The 27,377-nt window shown below is 29.5% G+C and overlaps 7 protein-coding genes across 7 annotated transcripts in view; 4 read left to right on the top strand and 3 right to left on the bottom strand.

Moving 5' to 3' along the window:
- Positions 1-27,377, bottom strand: part of LOC135950128 (COX assembly mitochondrial protein homolog) — a 187,152-nt gene that overhangs the window by 43,941 nt on the left and 115,834 nt on the right. The window lies entirely within an intron of this gene.
- Positions 10,072-12,784, top strand: LOC135949995 (uncharacterized). The gene is made up of 3 exons (XM_065499478.1): positions 10,072-10,344; positions 12,220-12,408; positions 12,646-12,784. Exons 1-2 carry the CDS (start codon positions 10,215-10,217, stop codon positions 12,351-12,353), a joined length of 264 nt encoding a protein of 87 aa, XP_065355550.1. The 5' UTR covers positions 10,072-10,214; the 3' UTR covers positions 12,354-12,408; positions 12,646-12,784.
- Positions 12,557-12,830, top strand: LOC135949996 (uncharacterized). Its single transcript, XM_065499479.1, has one exon. The coding sequence runs from the start codon at positions 12,597-12,599 to the stop codon at positions 12,828-12,830; it is 234 nt and encodes a 77-aa protein (XP_065355551.1). The 5' UTR covers positions 12,557-12,596.
- On the top strand, positions 12,698-14,544 carry TBCC (Tubulin-binding cofactor C). Its single transcript, XM_065499477.1, has one exon. The coding sequence runs from the start codon at positions 12,842-12,844 to the stop codon at positions 13,973-13,975; it is 1,134 nt and encodes a 377-aa protein (XP_065355549.1). The 5' UTR covers positions 12,698-12,841; the 3' UTR covers positions 13,976-14,544.
- On the bottom strand, positions 15,351-22,243 carry LOC135951348 (kelch domain-containing protein 3). Its single transcript, XM_065500988.1, has 5 exons — positions 21,909-22,243; positions 16,909-17,408; positions 16,651-16,846; positions 16,094-16,246; positions 15,351-16,018 (listed from the first exon to the last, which is right to left on the bottom strand). Exons 1-5 carry the CDS (start codon positions 22,139-22,141, stop codon positions 15,955-15,957), a joined length of 1,146 nt encoding a protein of 381 aa, XP_065357060.1. The 5' UTR covers positions 22,142-22,243; the 3' UTR covers positions 15,351-15,954.
- Positions 23,496-24,746, top strand: LOC135949862 (transforming growth factor beta regulator 1). The gene is made up of 2 exons (XM_065499308.1): positions 23,496-23,690; positions 23,765-24,746. The coding sequence occupies exons 1-2, from the start codon at positions 23,580-23,582 to the stop codon at positions 24,641-24,643; spliced, it is 990 nt and encodes a 329-aa protein (XP_065355380.1). The 5' UTR covers positions 23,496-23,579; the 3' UTR covers positions 24,644-24,746.
- Positions 24,722-27,065, bottom strand: tank (EI24 domain-containing protein tank). The gene is made up of 4 exons (XM_065499307.1): positions 26,887-27,065; positions 26,447-26,748; positions 25,569-26,243; positions 24,722-25,502 (listed from the first exon to the last, which is right to left on the bottom strand). Exons 1-4 carry the CDS (start codon positions 26,899-26,901, stop codon positions 25,085-25,087), a joined length of 1,410 nt encoding a protein of 469 aa, XP_065355379.1. The 5' UTR covers positions 26,902-27,065; the 3' UTR covers positions 24,722-25,084.

Below are 27,377 nucleotides of genomic sequence, written 5' to 3'. Positions count from 1 at the left end.
ATCTTAATATTACTCTCTGGGAATTAAATTCAATTGAAAATGTTTATGAATGAATAAATAATAATCATGACAATATGTATTTAATAGTATTTTAGCGTAATCATTTGTTTTCTTCTGATTATCAATGACGTCGTCATCCAGTGAGTGTAAGCGAATAGCAAATGAGAGGAAAAGTAAGCGTGAGATCATGAATGACGGCGGAGAATCAAATGGAAAATATTCGTACATTAGTTGGATAGAGTACAACGAAGTGACTTTGACAATATTGTTGTTGTTGAGGAGTGATGACTCACCTCAAGTAAAACAACTGAATAGTTGATATTGTTGTTGTTGTTGTTATTAGTTAACTAGTGGAGCATGTGGAGATTCCCCAGCCGTTTGCACATTCTATTCATATACAAAAAGCAATGTGGACAGCAATTTAGATAGCAACAACAACAACAATATATGTATATCAATATTAGCAGCTGAAAAATTCATAACAAACAATTTTTTCTGCGTCGTCATCATTCGTAGAAAATTAGTATGAGTGTATTTTGGCATTTTTAGGCATGAGATCGTTATTGTTTGGTTGTTTGTAATTATTGTGCTTTTAATTATATGTACATAATTTTTATATTGTTATTTTGATTTGTGTTATAGATTTATTTTTTTGTGGATGTTGGTGTGTGTATGATCTAGCTGATTGTACTATTTTTATTTTACATTTGAATATGTACTATTTTTAATGGGAATTTCTATAGAATTTCCTCGTATTTGTGGTTGAGTTGTATTTTCTAAACTGTTTTGATGTTTCCGTCCCACCATCAAATTTGATACTAAATGTATGAATGATTTTAAATATTTTTGTGGCGCCTAGAGGTGGAATACTCTTCTTTCACATGAGATATGGATGATTCATTTGTAGTAGGTACTTGGTTGTATGCAGTAGTATATGTATGTATGTATTTTCAAGTTAATATAAATTATCTCTTGCTTTTAAGATAAGTACATACCTACATAAATATTTATTCACTCATCTACACAATACATACACTTGTATTATTTTTACTACACTATTGCCAGTGATACGACTACTATACGATTACGTCGAAATTCATTCATAAAAATTCTATTTACTATGTGAGTAAACACTTGGATGATGAGGTGTCTTCATATGTGGTTTATTTGTATGTATGTACAATGTATGTGGTGCATGGATTCATCAATGAATATTTGAACAATTATTAACTGTGCTTGTAGTTTGTAAACACAGTGATAAAGTGTGGTCGTTGTATTAACGAATTTCGTTACGTCATGAAATTGCGGTCTTTTAATTGTGTCCATATGATAAATTAAATTAGATATGAATGTACATATGTATGTATGTATATTAGGGAGGTTTTTGTGCAAGGGCACATCCAGAATTGTTCCTAGTAAATGCTTTGGAATACATCGTTTTTTTTTTTTAAAAAAAACTAGACATTGAAAATTATCGTTTACTTGGTGTATTTGTAGGACATGTAGAAAACAAAGCATTGAGTAAGTTTTCAGGCTTTCCAGATCACTTGTGAGATTTTCTAAATATAAAATGTCTTTTAAAATAGTTGAAGTATTTGTTTTATTTTTTTTTTAAGTTTTTAATACACTAAAACTCATAAAAACGCACTTTTAGAAAAAACCGGCTATTCGAGGAGAAAAACCCGATTTATTCGATATTCGAAATGTGAGCTTTTAAAAAAAACCGAAACCGACCTTAGCAATAAAACCGGTTATTAAAAACCGGGCCGATCACCCTAGTAAGTGCCTTTAAAAGCGACAAGTCAAAACCAAAATTGGGATTCCCAGATTTTTACTTTCTGTTGTAAGGAGTAAAGTTCAAGAGATACCAGAATAGTTGAGATAATATGTGAGGTTAAAATGAGAAAATGTAGTAGTCATTTTAAAACTTCGAGGTACTTTCGGCACGGGAAGGCAAAGTCCGATTGAGCTAAAACTTTAGCAATTGTATTTTTACACTAAAAGGAACAATTCTAGACGTGATCATCTATATAAATCGGAAATCAATTTTATAAAACCACCCTAATTGTACATTATATGCATAGGGTCTCATTTAGTAAAACGGAAACGATACACCTTTGAAAAAATGTCTATTGAAAAAATTAATTGGAAGAAAAATAACAAAATAATTATTGAATTAATACTAAATTGCATTTGTAATGCACTTTTCGATTTCTTTCTTCGGTTTTGTCCACATTATTTTGTATTATATTTTTTTTCTATAAAATTTATTTAGAAATAATATTGAATTTATTTCCAAAACAAAAATTAAATGTGAAATATCAAATACAAAATTACCTCAAATAGTTTAGAAAGCAAAAGTGTAAAGAAGTAAAAAAGTAGTTCTAATGTATTTTGTTTTTGGTTTTTGCTGCTCTTTTCCTACTTTGCTAGAGAAAGTACTCTACATTGTGAATACCGCTATTGTAAAATGTTTGATATTAAATATTTTAAAAAACCATTATCGAAAAACCATAATCTAGTCAACTTAGAAACAGCATTCGTAGGTACATGTACATTAGATATGCCCTTAAAAAATAAATTTGCTTTGAATGGGTCTTATCTACCCAATTTTACAAATTTCAATCACTTAAATTTTGTAGTAGTTAGTTTTAGCTACTAATGAACAAAATAAGACCCATCCAAAGCAAATTTATTTTTTAAGGGCATGTCTAATGTACATATTAAACTTAATTGAATTTATAATCTTTAAGTCAAAAACCCAGTAACTGTAATTTCGATCTGACTTAAATCTATATAAATAAAAATCAAATGTCGTTCGTTGGTAATTGCATCAGTAGAGAACGTCATAGCCCAACTTAGGTTTTTACGGAATGAAAAATTGACCAAGCCCATTTTTGTTCGATTTATCTAAAATTTCAAAACAGCTACATCGATTTGGCTAATTTTTTGTTTAAATGATCATAGTAATCCAATTTAAGTTTTTACTGAAATAAAAATTGACCACGCCAATTTTTTTTTTTTTGATATACAGTGAATGTCACTTAAAATCGTACACCATCGTAGTCAAATTTTATTCATTAGTTTTAGAAAGTTGATGTTTTGGAAATATTTTAAAATGCTATTTTTATATTGTGTGTGCTATTCCTATTAGAAAATTGGGAATAATTTTAATTGCCCTTATCCACAAATAAAAAAATTGGGTAAGACTGTCAGTGCCCAGAATATCAACGCTTCATTTAAAATCGTAAAGGCACTAAAAAATAGCAAATGATACCCTACAAAGTATTAGGATTATTTAATATTAACATTTTTTTTAATTTTTAAAATTTTAATTATAATTTAATATAATTGTACGAATTTAAATGAAATATGAATTTTGTGATGTTCTTTAATTTTCATCAATATTTTTTTAACGAATTGAGGTTTTGTTAACTTTTTTGTTGAAATACATATTTTTTGTTCCAATTAATAAAATGACTTTTAATTTTTTATATAATTACCTATTATTGCCTGTATAATTTCATAATATTTAAAAAAAAATATGTTGTACGATTTTGAGTGACACTCACTGTATCTAAAATTGCAGGACGCCTGGACCGATTTAACTAATTTTTTTTTAATGTTCGCAATACATAGTTCGTTCTTAAAGAGGGAGACTTCATAAGTTCACCACAGCTTATTGAAGCAGGCGTACCTCAAGGAAGTATACTGGGTCCCTTCCTATATTTGCTATATACTTGTGATATGCCTACAAACAGTCGAACCCACATATCAACTTTTGCTGATGACACAGGTATACTAGCCATTCATGAAAACCCCCAAGTAGCATCTGTACTTTTACAAGACCATAGAAAGGTGGTTCAAACAATGGAGAATAAAAGTAAACGACCAAAAATGTATACATCTTACATTCACATTGCGTAGAGAATCGTGCCCTCCAATCCTAATAAATAATATAATACCTCAACAAACTGAAGTTAAATATCTAGGTCTGCATCTAGACCGACGTCTTACCTGGAAAAAGCATATAGATACAAAATTGACTCAAATGAAGTTAAAATTACTACAAATTTAATGGCTAATTGGTAAAAACTCGAGATAGAGTTTGGATTTCAAGCTTTTGCTGTACAGCTCAATAATAAAACCCATATTGTGCTATGGAATTCAATTATGGGGCACGGCCTTCAAAGATTTCAAAATAAAATATTATAATAAAATATAATAACAGCAGCGCCTTGTTATGTGAGAAATATTAACATTCATAAGGACCTAGGTGTCTCCCTGGTGAAAAATGAAATAAAAAAACAAGCGGAGTCATATTTGAAAAAGTTAGAAGTTCACCCAAACCCACTTGCACGAACATTAATGAGAAGTAATGGCTACATCCGACTAAGAAGAAGGAATCCAACAGACCTGCGCTGATGATAGGATCTATAAATTAAACATAATTTTTCGTCCAACTGTGGTGGGACGTAAATAAAAATTAATATTTAGATTTAAGATTTGAACAAATTATTGATATTGATTTATTGATTTTGTGAAGATACAATAAATAAAATATGAAAAAAAATAAATAAAAAAATACATAGTCCGCAAAAGTTTTTACATAAATAAAAATTGTCCACGTCCACTAATACGCCCACTCATTAAACACATCGGTCTATGATCAATCATATTTCAGACCAAAATTCGATTACTTATATAAAAACTCACAGTAGCTTAAATCGAACTTGGCCAATAAACGTTTAATCAAGAAAAGGAGATCGATCTGTGATCACTCATATTTCTGATAAAAAATCGATTTTTTAAATAAAAATTCAAAATATCTAAATTCGCAAATAACTTGGCCAATAAGCGTTTAATTAAGAAAAGCAGCTCGATCTGTGATCACTCATATTTCTGACCAAAATTCGATTTTTTATATAAAAACTCAAAATATCTAAATTCGCTAATAACTTGGCCAATAAGCGTTGAATCAAGAAAAGGAGCTCGATTTGTGATCACTCATATTTCTGATCAAAAATCGATTTTTTAAATAAAAATTCAAAATATCTAAATTCGCAAATAACTTGGCCAATAAGCTTTTAATTAAGAAAAGCAGCTCGATCTGTGATCACTCATATTTCTGACCAAAATTCGATTTTTTAAATAAAAATTCAAAATATCAAAATTCGCAAATAACTTGGCCAATAAGCGTTTAATTAAGAAAAGCAGCTCGATCTGTGATCACTCATATTTCTGACCAATAAGCAATAAACTTGGCCAATAAGCGTTGAATCAAGAAAAGGAGCTCGATTTGTGATCACCAGGGAAACCGGAAATATGCTCTAAAAAAAGCGTTTTAGGCGCTTTAAATATGCAGTAAAAACTTTTAAATATGCTCCTAAAATTTAAAAAATATGCTCTTAAAAAAACAAACTTTTACATAATTTTTAACCAAAAAAAATTTACTTAAATTTTCAAATAAAAATCGTTGTCTATTGGATCTGAAAACATTTTTATACATAGAAAATGTTCTTTCGACATCAACTGATGTTACAGGAGCAAATTTAAAAGACAATATTTCTTTAACACTTAGAACGGTTAAGTTTGAATTAGAACTAAAATTTGATATTTAGATGGAGCTATTATTAAAATAGTGCTTATTTTATATTAAAATAAGTAAGAGAGCTATATTCGGCTGTGCCGAATCTTATATACCCTTCACCTAATTATACTTCAAAATAAAAAATTTTAATATTTTTGGGTGAACAAAAATTTTTTTTCAGTTTTTTAATTTTTTGGAAAAAAAATTTTTTTTTTTAGGTGAACATTTTTTTCAGTTTTTTAATTTTTTGGATAAAAAAATTTTTCGAATTGTTATTTTAAATTTAAAAAAAAAAATCATTTTTTTAAATTTTTTTTTTTGGTGAAAAGCCATCTATTTTTCAATTTTGAATTTTAAACAAAGGAAGTAAAAACCTGTAACACAACAGCGAAAAATAAGTAAGACAAAATTTGTTTTTGATAAACTCAAAATATGCTATTAAACAGTAAAATATGCTCTAAAAACGCAAAATATGACATAAATATGCTCTTAAAACAAATATATGCAAAAATATGTATTTAAGGGTAAAATATCCAAAAATATGCACTAACAAATCGATGCCAAAATTCCTAAATAGTTCTGAAACGTGTAAATATCTTATCCATGTGCTCATTAGACTCACCAGAAAAAACATGCATTTACATATTTTGGTTTCCCTGGTGATCACTAATATTTCTTAACATAACTCGATTTTTTACATAAAAACTCAAAATATCTAAATTCGTTAATAACTTCTCCAATAAGCGTTTAATCAAGAAAAGGAGCTCGATCTGTGATCACTCATATTTCAGACCAAAATTCGAGTTTTTATATAAAAAATCGATTTTTTGCCAGAAATATGAGTGATACAGATTTTTTATATAAAAAGTCGATTTTCTTTGACGATTGATTCCAAGTATAATATCTTGGCATTTCGGATGTAGATGGCGGACCATTTTCTAGATACCATTTACTACCTTTGGTCACATATTTACAGCATTTGATAAGTGGGCGTATTATTGGGCGTAAAAAACTTTTGCGGACTTTTCTGCGATTTTAGATAAATCGAAAAAAAGTGGGCGTGGTAAATTTTTTTTTATGAATTTTACGACGAACATTTAAAAATAAATAAAGCCAAATAGACATTTTCCGATTTTAGAAATTCCATTTTTCCTTCAGTAATTGGATAACTCGAACATTTAAAAAAAATTAACCAAAATACTGTAGCCGTTTTTTAGATAAATCGAAAAAAGTGGGTGTAAAAGTAAGCGTGGTAAATTTTCATTCCGTAAAAACCTAAGTTGGACTATGACCAACATTTAAAAAAAAAAATTCTAAATCGGTCCGGCCGTTCTCAACTGATGCAATTACCAACGAACGACAATTGATTTTCAAACCGCTTCTCACAAATTCACAAATCGAACACACACACAAAAAAATAATCGAGGCTATATTAACTAAGCTTAATTAGTTAATTTCTTTTTATATGAAAACTAAAAACTAAGTTTTATTATCTATGCCAATAGGTAATTCAAACAATACACTTTACCTAAAAACTATGTTAATATAACTATTGGAATTAGTTATTTGATGTTTGGTATCTTTTTCGATGTTGTTTTTGTTATTTTATTGTCAATTGAAAATATTTTTGGTGCAAAAGAGTATGTATGAAATTATCTAAACTTTTAGTTATATTAACTAAGAAACTTTGTAAATGCCATTCTACCCTTGCGCTTAGTTAAATTTATACTATATTCTTAGGAAATATAACCTATGGATTTTTTTGTGTGCAAGCTTTTTTTTAACTTGGACAGGACAACGTCTGTCGGGTCAGCTAGTTATTAATAAAATTTACAAATAGGTAGGTATTAAACATAAGTTGACAAAGTTGGTATGTATTTCAACTTCTATAGATTATAAATTAAAAAATGACACTCGGAAATGACACTCGGAAAGAATTAGATTTTTTTTTGTTAAAAATGTTGAAAAAAGTTTTTCGTTAAAAAAACGTGTCAATGAGACATTTTAAAATATTTTTCATTGATATCCATATTTCCAATCAGAGCTGTAAATGAATCATTTTTTTTTGATTTTAATTTATTATGAATTAGCTAAATTTTTAATTAATGCATTGAATTGAACAAATGAATTGAATGAAATTTGAATTAATTCAAATGAATTAGGCAGAAATGAATTTCAATTCATTTCCAATTCATTTGAATTGAATTGATTTTGAATTAATTCAAATGGATTAGAAAAAAGAATTAGCAATTCAAATGAATGAATCAAAAATGAGTTCCAATCAATCAAATTCAAGAGCAGATCTCTAGGGGGAATGAAAAATTTCTCCTACCAAAATGAAAATATCCAGTACAAAAATTGAAAAGCCTTATCCTGTATCCGCGCCTGATCAATAAAAACATGGTGTTTTGAGTTTGTTTCTTCAAGAAGAACTGATTTTTATTTTGAAATACGCTGAAGAAGCAATTTATAATTTTTGAAATAATAGTTTGTGTTTGTTTTTTTTAAAAAAAAAAACATGTTTATGTTATATTTATTTCAAAAAAATAAAACTATCTTCCACAAATAATCAAAAATCAGAAAAAATAACAATGTATGTAGTTCAAAACACAATTGTGTTTCATAAATATGCTAAACATATATATATTAAATGAGCTACATATAATAGGAATTAATTGCATCAACTAATTATGCTATTATTTTAGTTACAAAATAAGACTAATTAGATTTAATTAGAATGCATCATTCACCTTAAACAACAATAGCTTTTCAAAATTATCATCTGAAAGAGATTCACGTTTAGGGATGTTTAGAATAGAGGCGTACGAAAATAATCTTTCAACAGAAGTTGAAAGAAAGAAAGCCTTTTTAACCGTCGGAGAATTATGCAGCATACTTAATGACTTCGAAGACTCTGCTAAATATGCTGCGAATTCCGCTTCGGAGTTGGAAATGAATTGCTAATTCTTTTTTCTAATTCATTTGAATTAATTCAAAATCAATTCAATTCAAATGAATTGCTAATTATTTTTTCTAATTCATTTGAATTAATTCAAGATCGATTCAATTCAAATGAATTGCTAATTCTTTTTTCTAATTCATTTGAATTAATTCAAAATCAATTCAATTCATTTAAATTGGAAACGAATTGCAATTCATTTTTACCAAATTTATTTGATTTGACTCAAATTTCATTCAATTCATTTTATTGTGTGAATGATTCCCGAATTAATTAAAAAATTAATGATTCATTTACAGCTCTGTTGCCAATTCACTGAATTTAGTGTTCGAGATATATCCAAAAATATTTCTACAATTGAGGTCGTCGGTCGAGCTTTGAATCATATCCCTGTTATTTATGGATCGATTTTGGATCTGATAAGACATTATATATGACATTTGGACATCGTTATATCATCATCCCTCGCAAATGAATATTGTAGAAATTACAAACTGACAAACTTATTGCAAGAAATGGTTTCAAATCTGTTGTCGTTTAATTAAAAGTATTTCACATTTTATTAGTGTTTTATGTAAAATTTAGAACATACTGTAAATTCATATTTATGTATTATTTCTTTACATAATATTACAATTATAGAAATAATTACGGACAGAAAACTGCTATTTTCGGATTTGACATCTTCGATTTTAATGAAATTTACCACACATATTACTGTTCCAAAGGGTTCCTCAAATCAATTTTTAACGGAAACCCTTTCCATTTCAAAGATATCGCGATTTGAATATTGAAAAATTTTTTAAAATTGTCTAAAATTATATACACTAATTGCCAATAACATTGAAACTACTCAAAGTCCACCATCATTTTTGATTCCATTTTATATGCAAAGATTTTGTCCTTTTTTGTGTGAATAAAATTGTTTACTTTCAAAAGGTTAAAGGTCAATTTTCGGAGTATATATTTCAATGTAAAAAATATCAAAGATCGCGGTGTTAAAAATTCAAAAAGAAGAAGGTATGAAGACACCTAAACTCTCTACTATTTTCGTGCAAAATAATTTCGATGGAGACTCGATTAGTTCAGGATTTATAAAGAAAAACGTTATTAAAAGTGCGTTTTTTATAAATTCAATAAGCTGTCAGTACAGTTCTTCTTTCTATGATTCGGTGGGATTAATTTATACATATTTAATTTATTTAAGTACCAAAAGTAAAAAAACAAAGAAATTAGTGAAAAAAATCATTCAACACAAAATATAAGCAAAATACATCACAGTTTTGCATAGAACTTCTCGTGTTGAAAATTTTGTATTTGTGACGAACGTTTTCTCCACCTAGAGCAATCGCTCTGCTGTTGTTCTGCCGACGTTATTGCTTGTGCTTAGCAATAAAAATTGCTACGTGGAGACCTATTAATTATTGTATTAATAAAATGACTTGCTTTTAAAATACAACGCTGCTGTTATTCCAATAACCATTTTTTGACAGCTTAAAGTCAACAGCTGTTTAGTTGTACATTTTTTGCAATTCTTTGCATTCGTGTGAAAAAAGAAAACTCGTGTAGATTTTAATGCCCTTCTGTGTTTTGTTTTTAGAATATTCATGCAAAATTTCAATTGCAAACAAAAACATATATTAAAATTGTTTAATTAAACGTGTAATGTTGCCTAAAACACCGAAAAGTAATTTCTGGAAATTCGTCAAAGGCAGTGCCAAGACACTTTTTGTTATAGAAACCTTTTGCTTTGCAGCATCATACGGAGTTTATTATCGCATGAATACAAACCGTGGTACGTACAAAATAATTATTTATGTAATTGCAAAAAGAAAATTGTGTACATTTGTGAAATTCATTTGTTCAAAATAGGACAATAATATAATAGTCTTGAGTCACTCTCAAAAATCTTTTGTAAGGGGATAGGGCAGTGTTTTTAAGTTTCCTACTAACATATTTATTTACAATAGATACATAAAACGTCACAATGTAAGACAAACATTTACAAATTATTTAATATGAGTCAGCGGTATTTGATTCGAATTGAGAAGTAAGTCTCTACTACTGCAATTATCGTCATGAGTGGTATTGTGGGCAGTATTGATTTCATCTATTACTTATTGCGTCATAATTATAAATATTTCGGTCTGGTTGGTTCTATGAGTTTTTAGACAATCGGTTATAGTATCTTTAATGATTTGCATTGTAAGTAACACCCTTAAGAAATCTATAAATATTAATTAGTCATAGCTTTCATTTGTTTATGATTGAATAATACCGGACAATTTTAATATTTTTGATATTAGTTTGTATAGATAATTTGAAATCACTATTCGCTAATGACTGTTTATATTTTTAGCAAACCGAACCTTTCACCTTATTTTGATAGCAATATAGTACATTAAACGAAAACTCCGACCCCTTAGATACGACCTACCCCTTACCAGTAAGCTATATTTACTATATATATTTAAATAATGAAAATTCAAATTTTCGATTTATAGGGATATAACAAATTTTGGCGAATTTTTTGGCATACCACCACGTGATGGCTAATGTTATATCATGAAAATCATTTTTATACCCTTCACCTTCATACATCAATATCTCCGGAATTCTTCCGGCTCGGTTCCTATTTAAAATCGAGAAAATCGGTCCACTGAGATATAAGGAAAAAACCAGGACAACCTCGATTTTTGAACTATATCTGGATTACTAAGTCATTAATTTAGACGTGTACATATAAGACCATAGAATGTTGGACCTACAATGGGTCAAAATCGGAAAAAATATTTTTTAACCCGTTTTTTTATCAAAAGTTTTTTTTGATTAATTTAAAAAAAAAATTAAAAAACAACAACAAAAAATTTTAAATTTAAAAAATCTATTCGAAATTTTTTTTTTTTCAGAATATGAAAAAAAAACATCTTTGGAAAAAAATAAATTTTGTTTGCCTAAAAATATTTAAAATTTTTGGAATCGAAAACATTACGCATCAACACCAATTTCTAAAATAAACCATTTTTTTTTTCTGTGACAAATTTATATAAATAATTTCATTTTTTTTTTGCAAGTGTGAGGGATACTTTCCTTATTTAAAAATTATCTTTTGAAGTATATCCGCAGTTATTATTAAAATAAAATATGTATACATATTGTATTTCAAAATAATTGAAAATATTTAATAAAAAACTTTATTGCGTTTGATGCGTGAACTTTTTTAATGCTCTATTCTACTATGCTATGCCAATTTGCATATATGCAAAAAATATCAATAGTTATTCCCTAATGTAAACATATCTATACCATGTCAGCTACTTTAAATGTTTGTTAACTTTAGCAATCATTAAAGTTATCTGAAACATATTCAAATTTTTTTTAAAATTAAAATTAGATAACTTTAGATAGCTTAATCAATTACATTTGAATAAATATCAGACGTTTTACGAGGAAACACCTTAATGTATATAAAAAAGCGTAGACCGATGTAAAACATTTGTTATAGTCTTAGGATTGCTAAGCCAGCTGGGTATGTATAAGTAAAATAGGTAACAAAACCACAGCATCAGATGTCATAGTGTATTAAAATAAGTTTTTAAACAATTATATAATTATATTTTCTATATTCATTTAGAAATTAATCATTTTTTATTATATTTTTTTCCTACAGAATTTCGTGAATATATTAACAATAATTTCCCCTTCGTATTGAACTATTATTATAAAGTTGGAGAATTTCTGGGCGATAGTAATTTGAGAGAAGTCGATGCTACTATTTGGCGTACTCAGGAAAAGAAAGACTAAAAGCCTGAACTGAAAACTAATTAAACGAAAACAAAAAACATAACTTCAAATTAAAGTAAATTCTTTTTTTCCCAATATAAACTCACTAAATATAAAAATTAAACAAAATAAGTACTGTAGTTAAAAACGCCTAATTGTTAACCCTACACTAGATCCACTAAATTTTAAGTTTTCTTTATACTGTTCTACATTCTAAATTTAATTTAAAATTTCTTACACTTAAAAAGTGAAATATTAACGTAAATGGCTTCAAATCCTTATGTTAAATCATTATTTTGGTTGTTATCAATAGGCGGCCTTGGCTATGGTCTTATGGTTTTAACTGCACCTTCAGAAGAAAAGTTAGCGAAAATACGAGCAACTACTGGAGGCATCCATATCACACAAGACGAGAAAAACAAAGTATTATTCCTTAAGAAATTGCAAGAAGCCGCCAATCAAAAAGATCCTATATATTCTAAGAAGCCCGATAATTAAAAAACCTCACAATGAATCACGATTTAGAACATACCTCTTTGCAAACTATGGAGCCAGATTCTACTATCAACAATCTCACAAACCCTGCTGTTAAAAAAGATCAAATATTAGAACGACTTAATAAGCGCAATAAAGAACGTCAAAATTATCTGGATGTTAAATTGGAACAGCGTCACAAGGACTGTCCCGAATTAGAGGGAGCCGATTACTTCAATCAAACGTTTGCGGATAAAGTACGAGAAATTGAATTGAGAATTAAAAATGTTACTGAAGCTACAGCCAAAAAATCAGCGGGCGATGGACCTACCATTGATCTGCAGCGACACTTTGCTGATATAACTATAGAAATTCAAGAATTACAAAGATATTTAACTAATTCCACCATATTTCTGACGGAATACAAAATAAAATCATGTCAAGAAATTGTGCACGATCTCTTGGCCACCTGCGAAGAGACTAGAGTACGTTTAATGCCGAAAAAGAAATTTGGCTTTAGTGGTCGCAAAGTCACACCCAAGCCAGCCTTGAATCCCAAACTAACTTTAAACGACAAACTAGACTCTTCGGAAAAATTACAAACTACAGCATCCAGTGAAAATGTGGTAAACTGGACTTTGTCTAATCTGAAAAATGAATACATCTGCTTAAAAGAAGAACAAGTCAATGGCAAAGATATTACCATATCCAATCTAAAGAATTGTTTTGTGGAGCTGCAGGGACCAGCCGGTTCAGTACAAATATCACGTTGTCAAGACTGCACATTTCTGTGTGGGCCGATAGCTCGATCTCTATTTGCCGAATACTGCAACAATTGCGCTCTTAATGTGGCCTGTCAACAACTAAGATTTCATTCATCTGCTAAATGTCGTATTTATTTGCACGTCACCTGTCGCGCCATCATTGAGGACTGTAAGGAAATAGAAATAGCTCCCTACAACTATGAATATGCCCACATTGACGATGACTTTACGTCGGCCGGCCTCAATAAAGAACATAACAACTACACCGATATTGCCGATTTCAACTGGCTGTCGCCAGATGTTCCTTCGCCCAACTGGCATTTGAATAAGGACACTCCTTCGGTCAACTGGCAGGATGTTAGAAATGAATGGAAAATACGTTACATAGACAACGCCTCCTTATAGTCCAGAGAATGGTGGTTTCATTTAATGTGGATCTTCTTAGCTGTAATGATTTTCATGATAATCATCCCAAACAAACACGCTATAAGTAATGAAACTTTGAATTTCTTATTTAAATTAAAAATCGTCTATAAGTTTGTGGGTTTTAAATGGTCGTATTTAGTGACATTTATCAACTCTAATTTCCAGCAATTTAAAGAAAAGACTTAAATTTAATTTAAACTCTGATTAAAAATTGTATAGACAAATTAAAACTGCACACAAAAACACAAAATTATAATACCAGTGATCAAAGTTTCCTTTTCTTTTAACAGTGTTATGGATAAATTACTTACTTGTCTTGTTTATTATCAGTGGGAAATTCATGATGATCACATCATTTATTTAACTCTAAATCTTAGATTTTTAGTAATATCAATGTGTAGAAAAAAAACAAAAAAAAAACAAAACGATTTGAATTGAAAGTTTGTTTGTCATTTTATTAACAATTGTAACATTGTAATCCAGTTTGTACTCATAATTATAATTATAAAAAAAGGATTGAATAAATAATAATAACTTTCAGAAAAAGATTTTAAAATGTTTTTTAATTGCGTATTTTTAGATTCGGACCCAATCGTTAAGATGGAAACCGAACATAGTATTTTGCACAAAAAAACAACAGTCAAAAATTAGTATAGAGTTGATGGATGGATAACGCTTATTTTATATTACCAAAATCCGAAAATAAAACGTTACTATTTTGTTGGTTCTCCATTCAGCTTAATTACGTCCTCTAATCACCTTTTCATGGAGTTTACAAGCGGTTCAGTTACATCTTTAGTAATTTAGCTACACTCATCCGTTTAAGCTGTTCGGAGTTCGTCCTTAGACTTTCAATCCCCGATCGGCCAATTTCAATTTTCAATTGTTTTGTTCAATTTTGGCGGCCAGAACCTTCGGCGTATAGAGTTCCCATAGTATTTATCAAGCGTAGTCTTTATTTGAGTGATGTTTTTTTCCAAAAAAAGAATTTTTAATGAGAAGACGAGGTACTCCGCTAAATTACGCAGCTTTATCAAATTTTGGCAGGAGGCAAGTGACAGATGCCAGGAACAGCGTTGCTCTTTCAGTTAAGAGCCGGGAAATACAAAAAGTCGCGGACTTGATGATCCACCCTCGTATCCTTTGAACTAAAAGAGATAACCTACACCTAGGACTATTTATATTTGAAATTTCAGCTCATTCGGATCACAAATTGATTTTTGGCTTTTTTTAATGTGAGACCCGAGGAGATCATCTTTGAACAACTGTGAGTCAACGCGAAAATACCTCAGCTCCAACCTTGTGAAATTTCATGTGGGCTGGTGTATACAATAATAACAAAACACAATTCATGTTTAATTTTGTTTATAAAATGTTTACTTAAGTTTCCATTTTTATTGAACATATATTAAGGGTTTAAATGAATGTATGTATACCTTACTTAATATATATTTATATAAAAAAAATAATCTGAAATTAATAACAAATTTTTTTTTAAATACTTTTCATTTTTTACAAAACTTAAAATAACTAAAAAATACAAAATTACAAAAAACACACAAGAACCCTAAAAAATTGCAACAAAATTAAGTTTTCGAGTAACAAAGTTGGCAGTTTGAACACTTTTAACAAAAGAATCATCGTTACTTTAATTAATATAATAAACTTTGTGTTTTTCATATTTTGTACAAATGTACGTATGCATGTATCTATGTTTGTATATCTTACTGACGAGGGAGCAAAAATGGGGATGATTGATGGTGGTGGAGGGAGTGTTTGAGTGAGATAAATGTGTGTTTAAACAAAATAAAAATTTAATTGCGCTATTTGTAAACGTTTTGTTTCTTTCAACACTGACATTAAATTTGAAAATAAAAACAGATTTTTAAGCTGTTTTTTCTTTCGTTTTTGTGAATTGCGTTTCTTCTGCTTCTTTGATGGTCCTTTGATGGATCCCTTCAACCAGCATGATTAATGGGTCGGCTTATGGAATTTGGTTGTGTCATGGCTTTTATTTCTAGTCTGTAAATTAAGCGTAAAATAATGCAATTTGTAAAATATATATGATTTTAATTAGTATTCAGATTAAAAACTCACCTTAATTCTCTGGGTAACCATGTAGTATCTATACGATTTTCTACAACGGCCAATATTGCCAAGGTTTTTAAATTTGGCTCAAAATCAAGTATATTTGTATCGTTATTATCTATCAAAAATGCCTGTTCTTGACCAGTTTCATGAGGATAAGGACTGGAAAGAAAGAAAGTAAATAAACAGGTATTAAATTAAAAACATAAATAAAAACATAACGTACATAATTGAAATGTTTAAAATCATGAAGGCTACCGCTTCAAAATGGTAACGCTAATTTGCATTTTTCGGTAACGTTATTTTAATGGTAACGGTAATTTCATCCTGAGTTAAATTATCAATAAAACGTACAAAAATTAAAGATAAGTTGACAAAGTTGGTATTTTTTTATTCTATAAAAAATTCTGTAGATTTCAATAAACTTAATTATTCTTATAATTTAAAAATGATTATAGAATATCGGTAACAGGATTTTTAGAAGTAGCTAATTAAAGCTACTAACAATATAATAATCCTATTTTTAAAAAAGTAATTGTACCATAACAATTAACAAAATCACTCACCTAGTACCACCAAATAAAAATAATCGTGAACCTTTAACAATTCCTGCTTGTCGTCGTCGTGGTGTAGGTGGTTTACCATGAGGCTTAACAAGATTCCAGCAGTTGGCTTTCGGGTCAAACGTATACAAATCATTGAAATGCTGATCCAATAAACCATTATAGCCGCCAAATACATAAATTAAGTTATTATAGATAACTGTAAAGAGAAAATATTTAGTTAACAAATTAAACAAATAAGGAACAATCTGTATAACTTACACATTGAGTGACTTCTCCGACCAACAGGTACTTTTCCTGTTGTGGACGGTCGGTGCCACACTTTAGTCTTTAAATCTAAATACACTATTTCCGGACAATACATCTCCTCTTGGCTGTGATACGGACTGTGCTTGTCACCACGTCCGCCAAATATATACATTCTACCGTGTATGTGCTCGGCGGTATGAAAGTCCCTAAATGATGGTGGCACACCAAATGTTTGTATATAACGCCATTCCATTGTGTCGAAATTTAAGGCATGTACGTCACATGAGAACTCGTGTATTTCTTCGACAAAACCACCAAATATATACATACAATTATCGATGACACAGGCTGAGTGGCCATCTCTTGAGCCCGGTATGGCACCTGTAACTAGTGGTCGTGACCAGCTGAGTTTTTTCGGATCGAAACAGTACAAGACATTACAAAGTGTCTCATCGTTTCGACCGCCCCACATGTAGATTTTATCTTTGTATGTAACAGCAGTGTGGCCATATCTGGAACAAGTAATATTTTGTTTAAGATATTACATAGTTACAGTACTGTGCAGAATATTCAATTACATTAAACATAATTTAACGAAATAATCCGTAAAAATTAGGACTGTCAAATACAGAAACGATAAAAGAATCTAATATTTTCCTGTGTATGAAAAGGCGAACAGAGATTTGCCTTTGATTTCCATGAATAACTTTTAAAATATCGGTGCTGATAGCGAGGAGGACTTCCGCTAAAAACTGAATCATCATAATACAAACAAAATTGTAGCGTGCAACAAAATTACATTTGCAACACACAATTGAAGGTTCATAAATATTAAATATATAGTCCACTAGCCTGCAATCATAAACATTTAATGAAATTACAAACCATCCAAAATATCACTGCTTACTAAGGATCATATTTCATAATTTAAATCGATATGCAGTTTAACATAGTTCAAATCATAATTCATCAACTCAGGATTCCTACACGACAAAATTTTCCTGGGAAAAAAATATGCCTAACATTACAACATCTAAGGATATTCAAAGTTAGAGAAAATAATAATAATAGTGGTTTAAATATTTTTATATACAATATGATTTGAAAATTTATCTTTCGATACGAACTATGACGCGTCACACGATTTAACATAGTCGGAATTCTTAAGATTTTTAATAAAACAATATAATTTATTGATTTTAAATCGACTAATTGTTTTTAAATCGACTAAAATTATTAAAAGTGTAACAAATAAAATTCCACTATTATCTTATTAAACCTTAAAAACGTTGACCCAACATTGTACAACCAAATATTGTTATTATATACTTTTTTTAAAACGCTGGTAAAAGTCTTTGAAGACTAAATACTGGAAAAAAATTGAATAGTTTTTGTTTTAATTTCATCCATACAAACCATTAGAGGATTATTATAATTTACTGAGAAACTATTCGTAGTTGAAATCCGATCAGAAGAGTTTAATTAAGTAAAAGGTGGAATCTAATTCCGAATAACTAAATTAACAATTAAATAACTTCCAAACTTCTTTGATTTGTAGAAAAAGAAAAATATAAAGCGTAATTAACCAAATATTACAATGTTGTTAATTTATTTTATCAAAATTCCAGCTTGGCCATAGTCGGTTACAAATTTCGAAGTTAACCCCCATATTCATAAAAAAAATTTTAAATTTAAACAATGTTTTAAAGCAAACTACTCGCGAAAATGGTCTCAAATGTGATTTTCGGGATGAAAGAGTAATCGGAATACGTTGAACTTTTTACAGTAGGTAGATATTGATATTGTTAGTTAATTTTTTGCAAAAAGTGACATTTTAAAAATTTTGAATTAATTCTATATTGTTGAACGAGTGCGATATGTACTATATTAAATAGTGAAATTTAAATAAAACTTAATATTAATAATACAAAACAAGGATTCTTATTTGTAGACAGTACTGTTTTTTTCTTGTTTTTGTGAATAAGAAAAGTTTATGTTTTTGTTCTTCTTTCTTCAATATGTGTACAAAAATCAAATTCTTTCAAAATGTAAAATTTTGAAGTATAAAACAACTTTTAAGTTTACTCTACTCTTTTTGATTATGTTGTTCTGCGAAATACTGTCACCCCTATCGGCAATAACATGTGAAATTTTGTTCCCATGAAATATCCATTTCCCTCGAAGGGAAAATTGCTATCGGGAATATCATGATGAACTTTACATTCACAATAGTTGATTTTGTTCGTAACAGCTGTTTATTGTTTACAAAATTCCATCTAAAAATTTCACAACAAGGGGAATTTTTTTCACGTGAACAAAGTTGATGAACGAAAAAAGGAAAAGGGAAAATATTTCATGTGAAATGTTGATTCGCGATAGGGGTGTGTATGTATGTATTTATTTTCAGTTCTTATCATTCTCGATTTATTTAAGAAATTCACAATACATACAGTGGTGGCCAGGTAATTAAGACAAAAATTGTTTGCTAAATTCCATGTAATTGTCAATTATTTTTTCAAATATTTCCACAAATATGTATGCATGAGGACTGTTTTAACACAAGTGTGTTTTATTCGACTGTATCAATTCATACATATTCACCACGAACTCATAAGATTTTTCTACAACTTTACCAAAAATTTTTTTTTTAAAAAACATATTTTCTCACATTTATATCATTATTTTTATTATTATAAAATATTCGGACCAAATTTCGTATTTTTAGTTCCATTAGTTTCGGTCATATCATGTTATTAACAGCGGATGTTCGCTGAGGTGGGTCAACGTATTTCCATATATATTTGTCCATATACAATGTTTTACCGATTTTTCCAAACATTTTTGAGAAACTAGAAACATTAACAATAAATTGCATACCCTTACAGGTCCTATTATTTTGGCTCTAACGCACTTAAAATTCAGTTGATGACAAAAATTCAAGTATTTGTCTTAAATTGGTGGCCACCACTGTATATGTATGTTTATTAATAATAATGCACTTCATCTATAATATACATATTGCACTTGATCAACAAGAGGGTATTAACTCAAAATTTTGAAAATTTCACTTTTTTCAAGAAATCAACTAACAACATCAATATCTATCTACTGTAAACATTTCAACGTATTCCGATTACTCTTTCATCTCGAAAACAACATTTGAGACCATTTTCGTGATAATGTAGTGACTACTTTTATACAACAAAAAGGTATTATTTTGAGTTAATACAAAAGTTGAAATAGAAATGCATCGTATATTTTCATAAAAAAGGTATTATTTTGAGTTGAGCCTTTATTCCAGTTAAAAATAATCAAATTGTTTTATTTATGTATATTTGGTTGTATTTTGAGTTGATACTGTTTTGTTGATAAAATTTGTTTTACTTTATGATTTTAATTCGAAATGTGACTCTTTTTATAATAAAATTGTTCACATTTTTTCAGAAAAAAGGTATTAACTCAAAAAACAGATTTTTTTTGCAATAATTGGAAAAATTTAAAAGAAAAACAATGTAATTATATTTTTAAATGGAATTTATATACTATTATGTATTCAGATTTTCAAATTCTCTTAAAATGTAACAACAAACAGTTTTTAACCTCTACTGAAAATTTTAAAATTTTGAGTTAATACCCTCTTGTTGATCAAGTGCGATATGTGAAATTATCACAATTTCTTTAAAAACATCAAAACAACAAATTTTGTTTTCCAATTATTTTTTGAAATGTAAGAAAATTTATTGTAATGGGATGATGCTACTAATGAAAGTCGGCGAAGTTCAAAAAATCATGGAAAAGAAAAACGATTTTATAAAAGTTATCACCAAATCTAATAATTAGAGTCCGTCTCTTCAGAAAGAAATATGAAACGCTACTTTAACAAAAACATTATTTTCACTAAAAAAATTACGTAAATAATTAAAAAAAACATCTGCATGATAGGTAAAATTTTTTTGTAATTTTTATTTTTTTTTAATTTTCTTTAATTTTACAAAGCCAAGTTTTTTAGTTGAATTCAATCATTCTTGACATGCTTTAGTTCCCATCTCAATTGGATGATAAAAATATAGTTGGAATACCTGGCCTAGAAAGGCTTTTTTATATGATTGTGAATAAGTAAATAATGATCATCTAGTTTACGCCTTTATACTGTATGTGCAAATCTGGACTGCATCATTCAACTCAGATAGCGAATTATTTTTTTAATAAAATCTCAAGCTCAGTTACTCAAATTTTGGAACTTTGTGCGTTATTAATGATTTTTTCAGACATTTAAATATTACATCATATATTTTTTCAATCAAAGAATTTATATATATGTATGTACATTAAGGATATAACTATTGACAATTTTTGCAAATATGCAAATTGGCATAGCATAGTCGAATAAAGCATTAAAAAAATATGAAAAACCATGGTATTATTTTTTCGCGGTTGTTAAAAAAGTTCACGCACCTAACGCAATAAAGTTTTTCATTAAATATTTTCAATTATTTTGAAATCTATATAAATATGTATATAAATGTCTTTGTAAGTTTGTTTGTTGGTTTGTTTGTTTGAGCATCACGCCTAAACGGCTGAACCGATTTTATTGAAATTTGGAACGTAGATAGATCCTTACTGGGAAGCGTCAATAGGCTATATATTTTTTATTTTACTACGACAGGGGTAGCGAAGGGCACCGGCTCAAGCTAGTACAATATATTTCATTTTAATAATAACTGCGGACATACTTCAAAAGATAATTCTTAAATAAGGGAAGTATGCCTCACTTTTGCAAAAAAAATATGAAATTATTTATATAATTTTTCAGAGAAAACAAAATATGGTTTATTTTAGAAATTGGTGTTGGTGCGTGATGTTTTTGATTCCAAATGACCTAAAAAAATGATTTTCATTACTTATAAAACATTGGCCATCACGTGGTGGTATGCCGAAAATTTCGCCAACATTCGTTATATACCTAATGTACATACGTATATTATTTAAAAAAATAATACTTATCGACTCACCTTTGGAATGGTACTTCGGGATATTTTAATATGGTTCCATTTCCGCAACGCCTTTGTGGCAGCAGGGTCCATCGCAGTGTTTGTGTATTCAATACATGTACATCTATTGATTCATTGAAGCGATAATCATCACCTGTGCAATATCCACCAAATGAATATATGAAATCACCGACACATACAGCCGCATGATTTACTCTACGTGGTCCGCCATCTAAGTGTACTGTCCAACGCATCTTCCTCGGCTTTATCCAATAACAACTATCACTTATCGATAATCCAAGAAATGTTTCTCAAAAATATAAACAATATTGAATACCTAAAAATAAATATACAAGGGAAGAAAAATACACAATACAATAAAAAAATATATCAAACGAAATCGAAAACGGGGTGAAGGTCAATTTGCCAACAACAATGCAAACAAACAAATTTGTTGTATTTTTATATAGTTTTTCTATTTATTTTTCATACTTGCCTGCTGTTAGTTATTGAATTTGAAATTTTTCAGATTTTTCTTAAAACCCGTTTGCATACACCACCAACTAACTCCAGTCAGTCTTATATTTTAATGGTGTAAGATGTGTCGAACCGTTTTCCAAGGAACAACTCCACCTTTCTCTTTAGTAAAATCAAAATCGACTATATTAAAGAAACAGAAACGAATAAAGGCACACCTGTGCAAATACACCAATTGGCAAATATGTTCGTAGTATTTCCTCTCTGTTTTTATATTCCAGTGCGTGTGTATCTCTTTATTGTTTAAACAATTGTTTTAATTATAATTAGTTGAGTTTGTTTAATTAGTTTTCATTTTTATGAATCCATTTCAAATTTATTTGTGAACAATAAATACATCAATTATGAAACTGATAATGTTATTTTTTCTATAAGTTTTTCTCCACTTTTATTATTGTTTTCTTTATTTGTTCACTTTTCTCTTTCAGATGATTTTCTTTACACAGTTGTTTTAGAAAAGGCACATTGCAATTAACAGCTAACTTTTTTGGTAAATTATTCTTTGCGTTCTGTAACGTTCTGTTCTGTGCCGTTCTGTAGGCTTTTATTTTGTAGTTAGTTTTTCCGTAGGAACGTATCAGCTGTTTTTGAAATAAGAACCAAAAAACCAACTTGGTGATTTTTGTTACTATTTTTAGTGTTTTTGTATTTAGACCATCAACATATTATTGTGAACGTTTTTATAAATACATATTCGCCACTGCTGTCACCTTGTTAAATACGCCTTGGAGTCTACTTTTTAATTTACTTTGATGTAGAGTAAATGTCAAAATCAAATCCAAGGCGTATTTAACAAGGTGACAGCAGTGGCGAATTGAAATAAATACAGGCGAATTCACTTATTTTTTATATATAGAGTTTGACATACGGGCGAATATTTTTTATATATGTAGTTTGACATTTGTGCGTATTATTTCTATAATCAGCTGTGCTGCCGATGGCACCTTATTAAATGCACCTTGGTACATAATTTATCCATCTATTGTCATCTCCAATTGTCAAGACCTTGGCAACTCTATATTAAAAATATAAAATTGTTTACTTTTTTCGTAGAATGATTTTTTGATATGATTTTAATAAAAAAAAAAAATATTTTTTGATGAGAAAATACATAAATATTTTATGATAAAATCAATATCGGGTCAATAGAAAATAATGTCCTCTTTACACTATCAATATCAAAACAGTCAACACTCACGTGTAATGAATTTAAAATACAAATCAAAATATAAGAAATTGAAAAGGCAAATAAAACAATTGGTTTTTGTAAGTATGAGTAATTAAATATGTGTATACATTTTAATTCTAACAAGTGATAAAAATAATTATTTATTATAAAGGAAAATGCTGCTTTGTGCGATGAAGTGGCTCAAATACAATCAGACTTGACATCAGCCCGTGACGAGAGACGTTATTTAATCAAACGTTTAATGCGCCATGAGGGCTACGAAGAAAGTACGGAGAAAACTTCGACGGAAGTTGTAACCCAACAGGCAACAGTAACACAAAAGTCAACCAATAATATGCCAAAAAAGCGTGGACCTAAGAAAAGAGTGCTACAAGTCAATTCCAGTATTGAGGAAGTAGAAAAATTAAGACTCATCTGTGAGGATAAATTTGATGTGGATGCCCAAGGCAAACCAAAATTACCTATTAATCTGTACAACATATTGGTACATTCTATGGGTGAAATATTGCCAGCAAATCCGAATTTTCATAATGCCCACTGGATCTATCCAGTGGGTTATGTAGCCACACGTATTTATGCCCACCCCAAGGATCCGCAACGTAAATGTGTTTATACATGTAAAATATTAAATAACACCGGCATGCCACAATTTCAAATTATACCCGACAATGATTTGGATAGTGTTTTCTTTGGCGAAACAGCCAACGTGTGTCATCAAACATTATTGGAAACCCTAAAACGATACTTGTCCGATGGCACCAAGTTGCCAATACATGTTCAAGGTGAAAAATTCTTTGGTTTAGCTAATAGCACCGTGCAATCTCTACTCAAGTTGGATGGCAGCTTCAAACAATGTGCAAATTTTAGAGGTTTTCCTAGCAAAAATGATATGACCGATTACAATATCCCGGAAGAAAAAGATCCAACTATGTCGTATGAATCTTTACAGTCCTTGATAACAATGACAGCATATCACACCATGCCGGAAATAAAAGATGAACCACCAGATGAACTATTTGAGCTGAATTAAGCTGATTAATATATTTCTTATTATTTGTTTGCAAATTCATATAAAAAGTTCTTAGTAAAAACGAAAAAGGAATAAAAACACGTTTAAAAAATTTTATTCAAAATATTCCATTGGAAGGGAAATTTTCTAATATTCGGCTTGAAAATTAAGTGTATATTAGCACTTTGAAACTTCAAACATGTTGTATAACTGTAAAATCTAAAATAAAACACATTTCAGTTTATGCAAATAAAAAAAAAAAATATAATAAAGCTAAAAAATCATAAAAAACGTTATATACTTAAATATTAAACACAAAGTAATATTTTAAAATAACTATAACACAGCATTCTCTTTTATGTGTATGTCTGTATAAATCAGTATCTTTTGGAAATTGTCTCTCTCACTAGATATTATCCATATATTACCAAAGCTAATACCACAATCGCGGCTAATGTCAAACTACCTTCGTTGATTTGTAGACTTTGCTTGAGCGGTTGCAGGTGAAACCGGTGCCCCCGGAACGGGTGTAGGTATTAATGTTCGAGTACCTTCATTGTAACGTATTTGAGTACGACTAAAATCAGAACGAAATTGTCGTTCCGGTGTTAATCGAGCCGGACTTATCCTCTGAGGTGGCTGAGGATAACGAAATTGGGCTTGTGATGGTGATGGCGACGGAGAATTGTCCATAGCTGAACTACGGCGACGTTGCTGATTTTCCTGTTTCATGAGTAGTTGCTGTTGCTGATGATGCTGGTGTTGATGATTGTGTTGTTTATGTTGTGCAGTTTTATTGGCAGTTATTTCAGCTCTACGTCCACCAAACATAAGATTTGATACAAATATAGTAGGTGAGAATAAACGTAAGGGAGTATCACTAAAATACATGTAGAAAGAAACATTATTAAATAGTTAAGAAAATGTCAAGAACTAATATTCTTACGTCGTTCCAATAATGGGTTTCGCCTCATTACCACTCAATATGAAGAGTGGAAAAAATATCGAAAATATACAGCTGCTTACAATTACCGAACTGGACATGTTTGTCAGCACCGTCAACGGCACTCCAAAACCCATAAAATATGGCCAATTAATCTCTATATAGCTGAGACGTCTATGCAACTCCCAGCCCATATTAAACCACTTATATTCGAAAGAATACAGGGAATATAGCAAACATAGATGTATGAAACACAAGATTTCGCCAACGTATGGAAACGGTAACAGATTAACAAGCATGCTCTGCACCAGAAAGAGAGCCTGTACTACCAAATTAAAAAGAAAATCCGCCACCAACTTACTGATACTTGGTATTAAACTTGGTTTGCCTTTGCGCACTTTATACGCTTCATTGGCGATATCAGCAAACCACAACGAACTGACGATTTTGCTTAAAAGAAAAATCGGCAAAACCCACATCATGCCGAAAATTATGGAAAGTATGGATTGCAGCCAACCCCATATCATGTGCAAGTCTTGAGATTTATCACCGTAGCACAAAGTTAAGATGAATTTAAGTGTTGGTAAAAGAATCTGCTCAAAAAGGATTATGCTCATCCATGTGAAGCCACCATTAAGAGCGCAGCATTTAAGAACCTGTTTGGCAATTTTCTTTTCTCTGAAAAAGCACATAAAAAATAATAGATTAAAAAACATGAATATGTAAATACAAAACCAATTCGATTCGATACATATTCAAAAATGTTCTAGTAACCTTTTAGGTCAAAGATTCGCTATTGGTGTAACATCAAAAGAAGTTTTCAAAACTTTTTTATTTTTATTATGCATTTTTTCTGTTGAATAAAATATTAAGCAACTTACTTGAAAGGTATTGCCGGTTCTGAAGGTTTTTGTTTTTTTCTTAAACTATCCAAACTACGTTCGTCTGGATTTTCTTTGAGCATAGCACGTTCACGTTGTAGTTCTTCTTCGAACATAGCCGATGCAGAAGATGGTACTGGCGAAGGGCTACGCCGTGTCAGGCGTTCACAAACTAATATGCGTTGTTGACGTTCAGACTCTTTTTCAGCATTTTGTCTATGGATTTCAGCGTCTATGTAAAAAACTAATGTCATACCCTTAATACTATCCCACAAGCCATAGAAAAAAGCCAAAGAAACTGTCTGCAAAAAATAAAATGTAATTTATTAGTAAAAAAAAATATTCAGCCTCCACTCATAAACATACTAATGTTATGAACAAAGGTCTAACTGGAGGCAATTATAAATTAATTTTGCTATACACGTCTGTGAAATGCTTACCTTTAACGAGTCCATTATCAAAATTCCATAAAATACTATATATTTACATATAGATTACTTCATTTGTATACTAAATTAAAAAAATATATAGTTAATATTCCTTAAATATTCAAATAATATGCGTTTCAATTCAATAATAAAACCAAAAATGCATTGGTTGGTTCCTGATGTTAAAAAAAGAATGACGTTTAATAATAAATGTGTTGTTGTGTATCAAGGCGAATTCATACAAGGTGGTGTCAGTTCTACAAAAACAACGATTGGTCTTAACAAATGTCAAAAAACCAAAATGAAAAATTAAACAAATAAGTATTTAAACTTAATATAGTGTAGATAATTGAATAGTGAGGGCTTTAATTATTTATGTAAACAATAAATTTTTTGTTAATAAGCTTAGTATATGTAGATATTTAAATATAAAAACAAGGTTTGACAGTTGTTAGAACCAAAAAGCGAAAAAAAAATTATCAGCTGTTTGATTGACTCCACCT

This window comes from Calliphora vicina, chromosome 2 (genome assembly GCF_958450345.1).
Source record: "Calliphora vicina chromosome 2, idCalVici1.1, whole genome shotgun sequence".
NCBI lineage: Eukaryota > Metazoa > Arthropoda > Insecta > Diptera > Calliphoridae > Calliphora > Calliphora vicina.
Note: the sequence above shows the minus strand (reverse complement) of the source record. Positions and strands in the feature narration are given on the sequence as shown.